Source organism: Aplidium turbinatum, chromosome 8, assembly GCF_918807975.1.
Source record: "Aplidium turbinatum chromosome 8, kaAplTurb1.1, whole genome shotgun sequence".
NCBI lineage: Eukaryota > Metazoa > Chordata > Ascidiacea > Aplousobranchia > Polyclinidae > Aplidium > Aplidium turbinatum.
In genome coordinates, this window is record NC_137479.1 from 13,626,727 (window position 1) to 13,638,475 (window position 11,749).

Consider the following 11,749-nt stretch of genomic DNA (forward strand, 5'->3'; position numbering starts at 1 on the left):
TTGATGTCAGTTTAAGAGCTCACTGAACATCTACTGTTACAAATTCAAATTTTTAATTTATTTTTTTAGTCGTTTATTTGTTAAAACTAAAACTTGGGCTCATTTTTTGTGTTTTGCAAGATGAAAAAACGAACAACTCTCAGTGCAGTGGCGGCCGGTTTTGGATTAATAGGATTTGCTTTCATACTGGCTGCTGTTTGTACCAACGGCTGGTTGTCAACTGGTGAGTTAAAACAACAAATCAGTCGAATTTCTCGGCTGCTTACAACACGTTTTGAAACCTAACTGAGTTTTTTTTTTTATTATTGTACGGTAACCTCTATGACGGTAACTCATTAGGCTGTAACACATTTTGTGAACTGTGGACACGAAAGAAATACAAGCAAGATCGAAAAATGTCACCTGCTTTACGCAATAGGGCTAAAAGCAGGGTTGCAGGTCGATATTGAAAAAAGCAGGGAATAAATCGATATCGATATCAAACAGAAAAGTAGAGACATATCCGATTTCGATAGCCTCCGAAAAAAGTAGAGAATATGGAATAGACTAATCGATATTAAACGCAATTCAAAAAAATACAAATCTAGTATCTGATTTTAAAGTTAAACTGCCTACCAGTCACCAGTGTTGCCTCTAAGAATTTAGCCATGGGGACAATCACCTGACTGAGTTTATTTCCCAACTCCTCCAAATTTGAATTCTTTGCATGCAGTGCCAAAGAAACAAAAAAGAGAAAACAAAAAATAAGCTGATCAAAACTATTATATTTCCAATTGCAACTTACGGATGCGAAACATGAACAAAACAGATAGAAGAAAGATTGACGCAATTGAATTGTGGGGCTGGAGAAGGTTACTGCGTGTTCCTTGGGGACAGTCAAAGTAACAAATGAGAAAATTCTCGAACAAATTAAACCGGACATTTTCCTAGAAGCTAGAATCGTCAGGCAAAAACTGTTATATTTTGGCCACATAATGAGAAGCAAATTAATGGAAAAAGACATCATGCTTGGTTTGATCAGCGGAGGAAGAGGAACAGTTTTATGAAATATTGGATACATAATTCAGTAATCAGGCCAATTACAAAAGTACCCTAACCTGAAATATTGTTTAGAATTGCTAAATATTATTTTCTAAATTGTAAAAACTTGTTTTGAATGGTCGGTCCGGAGCGGGCGAAGAGGGCGGTTGTCTTTCTTTCGGCGGCCGCTCGGCGGAGCCGCGGAGAGGCTGTTCGGGTCGGTCGCCGCCGAATCATTGACAAACGACCTAGTTGAAGACCGGTTGTCGTGATCGCTAGAGCAATATTTTACCTACGATTTGTTGAGAGTAAGCCTTCTGGTCTGTGATTCGTCTTGTCTCCCATGACAAGGGCACTGCCGTCGTCGCGCGGTTGCGGCGTGCGTGCGATCGCTCGGGTTAGGGTTAGCTACAGTCTAATATGCAGCTATATATACTTAGCCTACAGTAGGCCTACATGCCGACTTCGAATAAAACTTCTTTTTGGTTATGGTGTTTTGCCACTCTCAAATTCGCACTTTCCACCAAACTAGCCGATGACTTGTAGGGCCGAAACATCGGGACGAAACATCTCAGGGACGAAACATCTGGCACCCAAGAATGATAGGGTTTTGGTTGTTTGAGCTAACCTAGTACTCACTAGGCCTAGCCCTATCATAACTTTCTACGCTTAATTTGAGTAAACTTTATTATTCGTCACTGGTCAGTTTGTGTCACAGACCTAAACAAAGTCTGCTTGGAATGATAGCTGATGCCGCATACCGGTAAGTTCGGTAACGAACTTTCGTTGCCTAATCAGTACTCACACACCAAAAGAATGATTGGGTATTGAGTAGGCCTATCTCGGCCCAATCATTATATCTTTCTACACATAAAATACATTATTTTTGTAAAGAAAGCCTGCTGAGGAGTACTATCTGCTAAGGGCTAACTCAGAACTGTTGCTCAATCCTGCATAACTTCAAACAAAATGCGTATCCTTTCAACGCCGCTTGATCGGCATTGTTCAATTTTTATTGTTTTTCTCGCATCAGCGTCAAAATATGCTATGATAGCTATGATATTTGTCCATCGTATGTTATTAAGTAGAATTAAAGGCTTGAATAAAGTTGCAAAACAATCGAATAAAGAATATCGATTCAGTCAAAAAAAAGTAAAGAAAAACCATAAACGATATTGGCGGAAGAAAAAGACTATGACGTAATCGATATTGAAAAAGTAGAGAATAGCGCTATCGAATAGCGATTTGGAACCGATACTTGCAACCCTGGCTAAAAGTTTTGATACCTAGTAATAGACTATAATTATGCAGACAAATTTTGAAGAAGCAGGAGACAAAAGTTCAAAGTGTACAAACCTATTAAATTTTATCTTAGGGTCAGCCGTTGCTCGAATTGTTTCTAAGCGAGTCCGTCAACATGGGTTATGTGTTTCCATGAGTCACGGTTTTGAACTACCTCAGCGGTTCTCAATCGGGGTCTTCGCACCCTCAATGGGTCTGAGAAGATTTCCGAATTTGCAGCATGATTGATAAACTACGACATTTTAAAAAGGGTTATGTTTGATTTGTGTAGGTAACCATGGCTATCTAAAGATATGGCCTGATTTGTCACATTTTGCAAAGTTTTTCAGATTTTGCAAACTTTTGGCGAATGTTTAAATAAAATTTTCTAAAAATTATATTTTTACGCTTTTTTTACTGTTTTCCCCAGATGACACAATAGGTTTTAACATCCTCATATGTTGAAAAACAAAAAAAAATTTGAGTTCGAAGATTTTAGTCAGACTGTTAATTTTTCAACAACAGTCTGATTCAGCGATTTTCCACTTTTTCTTATTTTCTACTGCTTCCCCAAGGCAACAAAAAGCTTTTATATCATTAGGAGACAGCAAAAAGTTAAAAAATCTTAGAAAATGTCATTCAAACACTAGCAGTAGCTGTAACCAAAATTGCAGAATGTGACAAACCAGGCCGCATCTCCAGGTGGCCATGGTATAATTGTGATTTTCAAACCGTGCGGCGCGACGCCCTGGTGCGTCGTTTGAAATTTCAAAGGGCGTCGCTTAAAGCTTCAATTTTGTAACTTATATAGGCCTAGAAGAGCAAAATAATTTTTATAAAGCTATGTATGCCTTCGCTTAGCAGTGGGCTAGCAAAGGCTGAAAATGGTGATGATGATGTTTAACTTTACTCTTTTGAGATTGCAGATTGATGATTAATGCTTAATTTATAAATAGGCTACAAAACGTTAGTCAGCACCCTATAGGAGTAGGACAATTTGTCACGACTTTGATTACAATAAAATATTGATATAATTAATATAAAAAGGGGAAAAACTCTTTGTCAAGGTTGCAATTAATTTTTGATAGAATTTATAAAAAAAAAAATAAACCAGCATAGCTACTGTAGATTATTGGTTTTTGATCCTGTGTGACAACATATACTGTAGTTCATAACATAACTTCGTCAATGTCATCAATCGTCCAAAGTGCGTCGCGAGCTCAGCAAATTCTTCTAAGTGTGTCGCTTCGAAACTTATTACACATTTGTTTCCGTTATGAGACGCAATATAGCCTACTGAAAATTCAGATTCTTTTAGGGGTCCGCGACCGATTCGAGAGTACCAAAACAGGTCTGCCAAGACAAAAAGGTTGAGAACCACTGATAGCTCGCTAAGTGTCGCCCAAACAGAGTTTGTTCCTTGCCTGAATCTGGATGTTGTCTTGCCAAGTTCCTCATCCCAAATTTTGTTGAATACAATAGCCCACTAACAGAAACTTTTTTAATTTCTCTTAAGGAGTTTCCAATTCTGGTTTGTGGAGAGAGTGCTCAAATGGAATCTGTGAAGATCTCGTCATTGGAAGAAAACGCAGCTATGAAAACTACGGTGAGTATATAGACAGAGCTAAATTGCTGTAGTAGGCTACCTTAGTAGTTTATGCTGCCAGTCAAGGATGGAGGAACCATTTTAAAAGTAGGTGGGCCCAGAGGCGCAGCAGTCAAAGTCAATCCAACTTCTGGGGGGCTTCGCATTGCTGCATTCCTTAGCATTGCTGCATTCCAAATACTTTATATCATTTATACATTGAGTTTTCATGATTGCTTTTCGTACCAACAAGCAAAAAGTTTCCATTTTTGGTGTTTTAGACACACAGAAAGACACCAATAAATTTTGCAAATCGTAAATCGCGCAAAATTTACTCGATTTACGTTTCTTTTAACTAATTTGTGGCAGCAATTTCAGAATGGCTTACTCTGTTGGGTTTTTGTGTAGTTGAGTTTTTGGTGTTCTCTAATTTTAGCCGCAGATTTTGCCCGTTCGTGTGTAAGAGCTACCTTTAATAAGTTAATAGCTGTTTATCTGCTAATAAATTTCATACAAATATTACCCTAAAAGTGTTTCAGGAAAGCGCTATAATCCATTATTTAAGTGTAATTTGCAAACATCTTCCGGGGGGGCATGCCCCGGATCCCCTAGAATACGCGTGCCTTCGGCACGCTCTAACCTCCACCAGTTTCATTGCTTCCCCTTGCTCAAGCCACCAGGATACGCCACTGCACATCAGGTGGCGATGTCTTAAATCAAACACTTTGTCGTGCTCATCAATTCATCAAATATTTGGCCCCTCCCCCAATTTTTTTTCCTGGCTACGCCACTGCTACTGGTATCAAACAACAACAAGGTTCCTTCAACTGTCACTATATAGGTGACTGCTACTGTATTACACTTGAAATTTTTTCCTAAAAAAGTTAATAATACAATCATTGAAAGCAATAAATTATTGGCAAATTGAGATGAGATCAACCTGATTGATCAAGTTTTTGGGAATGTGTTCAACTGTTCATCCTATGGTTCAAGTGCTCTTGGGTTAATCTGCTTTTTAAGTAATTTTTCACCAGTCTGTGGCACGAAAAAGACCTTTTTGCAGTAGCATTAAACATTGGGATTTTCAGGTAAAACTGTATCAGTTTTAATAGATTTATGTAGGCCTATATGTTTTCTCTATTTTAACAGCTTGAGTTCGTTTTCGAGAGAATTAACATCAATATCCCCATCTAGCCTGGTTTAAGTGCCTTCGTTTAGAGACAAAATTGCTGCATTCTCTACCCTTGCTGCAGCTAAAATTACTTTCTCTATGTCACAAAAAACTGCAGGTTATCTTGGTCAAATCTTTCGCTACCTTTTCAAAAATATTTGGCTTTCAAAAGTGGGTGGGCCAGGCCCACCCAGAAAATAAAGTAGGTGGGCCCAGGCCCACGAGGCCCATGTGGTTTCTCCATCCCTGCTGCCAGTAAATAGGAGATGTTTAGTATTGTTGATAGTAATTTTGCTACTTTGGTAAATCTTATAACGCTTCTCTAAATAGTGTTCAATTACTTTTACGGCTGTTCGAAGAGCAAACATATTTCGCAATGTTTTAGCTCCTTTGGATGCAAACTTTTTGTCTTGGTTTCGTATCAAATGAATCGCAGTTTTGATTTTACTTGTGACTTCGACTGTTCGACACGAATCGGCTTGCCGCTCTTATTCAAAAGAAATCCCACAAAGGTAGGATTTTTTTGTGGGATTTGTCTTTGTCTGCCTTGCTTTTCTTTAGGCAACTAATGAGCTAAACGCATCAAGATACTTGATGCACGAATCAAGCACTCTTGATAACACACTATGGCCGATCTTCATAGCAAGTGTCTATTTAAACAAATCTTAAACATAGCCTACCAGCTAAAAGGTATATGGGCTGAGAAAGCATGCATATATGTTTTTGTTTGTAATTTCTTTTTACTTTACTTCTTGTCCTAAATTTTTCTGAAGGTGCTGTGACCGTGCCAATTTTGTTTCAACTCCTACTTCTTTCGGTCACAAGCACGATATAACGTTTCCGTTTTGTCGCTTCTACCTTTTTCTTGACCTTTGCTATGTTGACGTGTATTGTTTTCGCTGTGATGGTCAGAAATAAAAAAAACAACTGAACTGAGCTTACGAGTGCTCACTGCTCAGCCTATAGTATTTTGTTTTGTTTCATCATAGGATCGTTGTTTGGAATTTCGTTTCTGACAAAACGTAAAAAAAAAACATTTACAGATTAGCAATGCAAATATAAATTTCCACCGCAAAATTATTCCCAAGAATTTCAGGTATTGTTGTATTTCACTGAACATAATGCCACTTTTTACTTGTTAAAGCCTAAGCATATCCGATAAGGCCAGTAGCGGATCCAGGAGAGGGGCGATCGCCCTGCTAAAACACAGAAAAAGTAACTTTGTTCACGGTGTATTTGCAAGGTGGGATTAATGTAGAGTAGACCAACACATCAATGTTTTTTGTTCAAATCTCAACCTAAGAGTACTTGCTGGATCCGCCTCTGGACAAAGGAACAAATCACCCTTACAACCAGTGGCGTAGCTAGGAAATGTGCCGGAATGTGCCGACCGGGGCGGATTCATATTTTGCCGCCCCTTCAAGAAAGAGCATGTGAAAATGAAATGCGTTTTTTTATCAGATTAAAATCAAAATAGAAAATCGTAGTCAGAAAGTGCCGCCCAGGGCGGTCCGCCCCCCTAGCTACGCCACTGCTTACAACTGTTGCGATAAATCTGTAGTAGCCTAAACGCCGAGCTTCTATTTATCGCTACTCAACAACATGACAATGCAACAAACATGTTGCCACTAAGGAATTTTTTGTTGTGGTTGGCATCTGGAAAAAACCTCAAGTCACATCACTATTAACTTAGATCAGGAAATTGATCATTTTTACATTCAAGAAAAAGAGATATTTTCTAACAGGTGTCAAACCCACAACAATTCTTGATATGAACGACTCTTAGGCTACATATCTTGTAAAATGCAAACAAATTTATTTTTACACGAGTCAGTCCAATCATAAACATCTAAAAATCGATTTCGATCAGCTAGATCATTTTCAGTTAAGCTTATTCAAATAGAAGAAGCTCAAATAGATTATATTTGAATAACCTTAACTGAAAATGATCTAGTTGCTAGCTGAACGAAATCGATTTTAGCTGTTTATGATTGTACTGACTCGTGTGAAAAATAAACTCGTTTGTATTAATTTTTGCATTAGTTCAATGTCAGCAAATATTGAGTCGACCTAAAAAGAACGAATGACGAATGAAAAATGCATGTCACAGTCCATCTGTAGAAAAAAAGTCTACAAAAGAAAAGAAACAACTGCAACACAATTGTACATTTCGATCCCGTTACCATATTTCGCATAGGCCTATTTGTATTCTTCTTTTTATCTACTTCTTCTCTCGTGTTGTCGCTATATGTCAGGGCATCCGTTGGTTAGCCACTGCCTGGTGTCGTCATCGATAAAAACTAGGCCTTCTATACCATGAGGTGGTCTGTATAGCCGGCAATCCTTGATAATGTGGGCTGCCGTCTGCATTTCACCACACTCACAAGCAGCGCTCTCTGCCAAGTCCCAGCGCAACATGTCTGCACCATAGCGTCCAAAACCAGTGAGCAAACGGTTACGCCTTGATGAGGCAAGTCTAGAGAGGCCATGGCCCAGCTGGTTCTCGGGCGGGGATCTGAATACTTGGCGAAGTGGGGATGTGCTGCTTGACCATTGTTCACACCATGCCGCGTGGCACCACTGTTTGCTAGGGCTTCCACCAGAGGCTGTAAGTTTTTATCCACCAGAGTTATAAAGTTTTTATCTACTGCATAAAGGACACGATCGAGCAAATGCCTTACTCAATTTTATCAACAGAAATGGTACGAGGTTTTGGCGTCTTGACTGTCGCAATGGCACTTCTTGGAACTGTAGTCACGGTTATGGACATCGTCATTAAAAAGAAAATTGAGCCTTCGGTTATGGCTACGTTATTTTTAATGGCAGGTAACGGAATTAAAATCGAAGCGTTTGGTTAAATTTAGCATTGTGAATAATTAAATAAGGTTTTGAACAATATTTCAAGTGCAAACATTCAATGCAGGTCTGGATATGTTCTTACTCACGGCTGTATCAGGGATATTGCCAGTTCTTATGAAATATTGGTTATACACTATTTAGGTGTAAGAAATGTCTATCGCTCACAAAAGCGTGGAGGTATCGAAATGAAGAAAACTAAATTAAAAATAGTGTTTGCAATTTGATACAAAACCATTTAATTTCAGCTTTTTTTGGACTTACGTGCATCAGTCTCTTCACCAGCTTGTCCATCAGTGGATCATCCGACAAGGGATTCGGCTATTCTTTTGCTCTTGGATGGGCGTCTTTTCCTGCTACGCTGGTTGCTGGGTTAATTATGACATATTTGGAACTTGCTTGCTAAATAAGTTAAAAGATTTAGTGTCCTGCAAGAAAAAGGCACTATTGGACAACTCGTTTTAAAAATACATGTCAATTTACTTTAACGATCGTTACCAGCAGTGTGTTTTCTGTGAAAGCTAATTTGATATCAACAAGCCTGCACAATATATGACTCTTATATTGCTGGCGAATTTTTTTAATGCTTCCCTGATATGATTATACGTAGTTAACATTGCATACAATTGAGAGGTCATTGCAATGATTGTTATCCAGACAACAAAATCCGTCATTTTTACATCGATTCAACGTCTGCAGACAAAAATGACGGATTTTGTTGCCTGGGTAATTGTTATTTCTCACGGTCTACAGAAGGTTCCTATTTCTTAACATCGGTTACCTGGTTTTTGTAAGACGATGGCAACGAATCCAACGCTTTATTGCAGACAATTTTTATAACAACAACCAGATATTGTAAAACATCAACCTACGCTGATTTCTTGTCACGGTAAACCTGTTCGTCATTGGATTTTCATTCTTTCGATACCTCGATGTACGTAGGCTACGTCACATAGTACGTATAACCTTTTCAACAACGATGACATGCGAACTGCAAAATAAGCTAGGATGTAGCCTATATACTTTTGGATGATCTGTAGTAGAGTTTTACAATCAAATTTGCATATATAAATCCCATCTACTGCTCAGTTGGCTATACTAACCGGTTTCTCTGTCGTTTCAAGTATGAAACGATGTTGGCCTAATTGGTTTTGCTCATTGAAACTTGTCATTTTTCGCGTTGATGTTGCCAGCAAAGCTGCCGTTTGTAGCCTACGTCGTTTGATAACGTTTACATGAAACGATGTAGTCTAACAGTTGCTAGTTAACTTTGATTTGTTGGGTAGCCTATAAATACTGCAACTTTTAACATTGTCTTGTGACACTTTGATGGTGGGAAATGAAACGCATTTTGTGGTTTGATTTTTAATAAAGCAATCACAAAAGGCTCCAATTTATTGTAGCCTCTTTTACGCCAAAATAACTTGGTTTGCTGAAGAAAAAAAATTAGTCGACCGACATGTTTGCACAAGCTAGGCAAAAGTGACTTGAATTACGCACTAGCAACACCCCAAGCCTTTCAAAATAATGGAAAAACGTGACTGGAACTTTTTATTGGCCAATCCCATGTGGAGCCTTTCAATCATTTGTGTTTTCGTTAAGAAGAGTTGTAATTAGACCAAACACATAGGGAATTGGATCACCTCTCATTAAACTTTTTGATTTTTTTGAAATTGGCTTCTCGTATTTCATCTTGCATTCCCGGGTTATTTTACATTTAGTAGATAACAGACGATTTTTTGAACCGAACGTTTAATCGACAATGGCCCTGGGCCATAATCATTCCTGGCCATAATATACCAAACTTTAATTTGTAGCCTATTCTAATATTGCTTGAAATTGAACAAGAAGGATTCCTGGGAGATCGTGGCACAAGGAATGTTGTTTTATCTAAAAAAAAAAAAAAAAAACTTTGCAGAAAGATCGGTAGAAATGAAAAAAAGCCTTGTTTCCATGGATTAGCCTACAGTATAATGAAGCATGTTAAATTACTGGAGATGGAATCTGACACTAACACTGGACTGGAATCAATAAAGATGTACGCATTATTGAAAACCTTTATTTTGATCAAGTAGCAGCAGTAGGCTAAACAATTACCATCAATCAGGTACCAAGCAAGAGGCAATGGTGTATGCATTCTCCAAACCCTTTTTTACTAGAGCCTACAATAAAATCATCCTCATAGCCCACTTAAAGTAACAAACCATAAAAAACATCAGCTCTACATACTTAATACAACCATTAAGAGATGAAAAACTTGGAAACATTACGTAACCCACATGAGGTAGTCGATGCCCGACATGAAATATGACAGTGAAAAAAGAATTCTACTTCCAAGGAAACATTTGACTTGGGCCAAAAAACAAAGATATCCATTTTTAGGCTTTGCTTAACGCAAACATCGATATACATAAAATCAAATCGGCAAAGGTTTCACCTGAGGCTCACTCCACTCCAACCTTACATTAATTGACAATAATACGAGGGTTGCTCACAAGCAGCCGTGGCCGAGTGGTTAGCGCGTTGGGCTCGCAGTCGAGAGCCTGTATGTTCGACTCCAGCCACCCGCACTTGCTGTTGTTTCTCTGGGCAAGAAACTTAACGATAATTGCCTCTACCTAGTGATCGATTTCGAGTAAGGGAACGTTCAAATATTACGTAACGCCTTTTTACCGAATTTGTGACCCCCCTCCCCCATGTAATGCCAACGTAACGCTTTCTTCAATCCCCCCTCCCCCATGTAACGCTTTTTCACTACGAATTCAGCACAAAAAACTACCGTTTCGTACTCGAAAGCGCTACGTAACGTTTTGCTTGAACCCCCTCCCCCCGATGTGACGCTAACGTAACGCTTTGCATAAACCCCCCCCTCCCCCTCGAAGGCGTTACGTAATACTTGAACGTTCCCTAATGGGTAGTACCAAATTTAAGTCATAAGTAGAGTAGACAACCGGAAACTGACATTGCCGTCGGCTGCAGCGTGGGTCAGGTGTATGTCGGAAGGCGTACACCGATGCATAGCGCTCAAGTCCGCTTTCCCGCAATGCAGGATAAAGATAAACAAACAAACAAACTTCATAAAAAAAAAAAGAATTACCGTACCTGGTATGGAATATTCGGAAAAATAAAACAAACGATTTTGAACCAAATTTTTCAGGGTAAACCCAATTTTAGCATCCTTAATTCCTTAACAAGAAAAGTAAGAGCCAAAGTATGCAAAAGTTATTAAAACAAACAAAATTTGTTCAGGTACCAGTAATTGTTCATGGTTTTTGGACAGGGCCTGATTAAGGCTCATGGGGGCCCGAGGCACAGCTAAGTTTAGGGGCCCCTGTTGGCAATCGCTTTCAAAGCAATGCCATGTAGTCTCTGCGAATGATGAAATATGGGCTAAAAAATAGTTCAAGCAAAACTATAACTTCATAAATATTAATTTAGCCAATTTACCTACAACTTTTTAACAGTATGAACACTTTTATACTTATTACAAAAATTATTGGATGAAAAATCTCTAACAGATTGGCAATTGAGCTCATTTCAATTTCATACAAGAAACACTAGCAAAATATAGGCTACATTTGAATTTGAACTAGCAAAGTTTATTAATGGTTCCCTGAAACCAGTGCTGTGTTAAACCCTTTGTGGGCCCCGGGGCCAGAATAATTTTGGGCCCTCTATCGTCAAGCAGACCTATAATATTGTGTATATGTTCACTGCATCGACATGGAAATGTGGTTCATTTCTATAGACTTTCTCACCAGTTTAGAAAACAACACAAGTGTAAGTAACCGCAAACACAGGTCTATCATTTCTTAGCTACATCTTTGCTCGGAATG

The 11,749-nt window shown here is 38.6% G+C and overlaps 1 protein-coding gene across 1 annotated transcript; it reads left to right on the forward strand.

Moving 5' to 3' along the window:
- The first annotated feature begins 73 nt into the window (after positions 1-73).
- On the forward strand, positions 74-9,306 carry LOC145775178 (epithelial membrane protein 2-like). Its single transcript, XM_082586414.1, has 4 exons — positions 74-223; positions 3,818-3,907; positions 7,755-7,883; positions 8,162-9,306. The coding sequence occupies exons 1-4, from the start codon at positions 121-123 to the stop codon at positions 8,317-8,319; spliced, it is 480 nt and encodes a 159-aa protein (XP_082442540.1). The 5' UTR covers positions 74-120; the 3' UTR covers positions 8,320-9,306.
- Positions 9,307-11,749: the final 2,443 nt, after the last annotated feature.

Coding starts and splice junctions, on each gene's coding strand:
- LOC145775178 (XM_082586414.1), top strand. CDS start 121: ATGAAAAAACGAACAACTCTCAGTGCAGTGGCGGCCGGTTTTGGATTA. Junction 3,908..7,754: donor ACGCAGCTATGAAAACTACG/GTGAGTATATAG, acceptor TTTTATCAACAG/AAATGGTACGAGGTTTTGGC. Junction 7,884..8,161: donor TACGTTATTTTTAATGGCAG/GTAACGGAATTA, acceptor ATTTAATTTCAG/CTTTTTTTGGACTTACGTGC.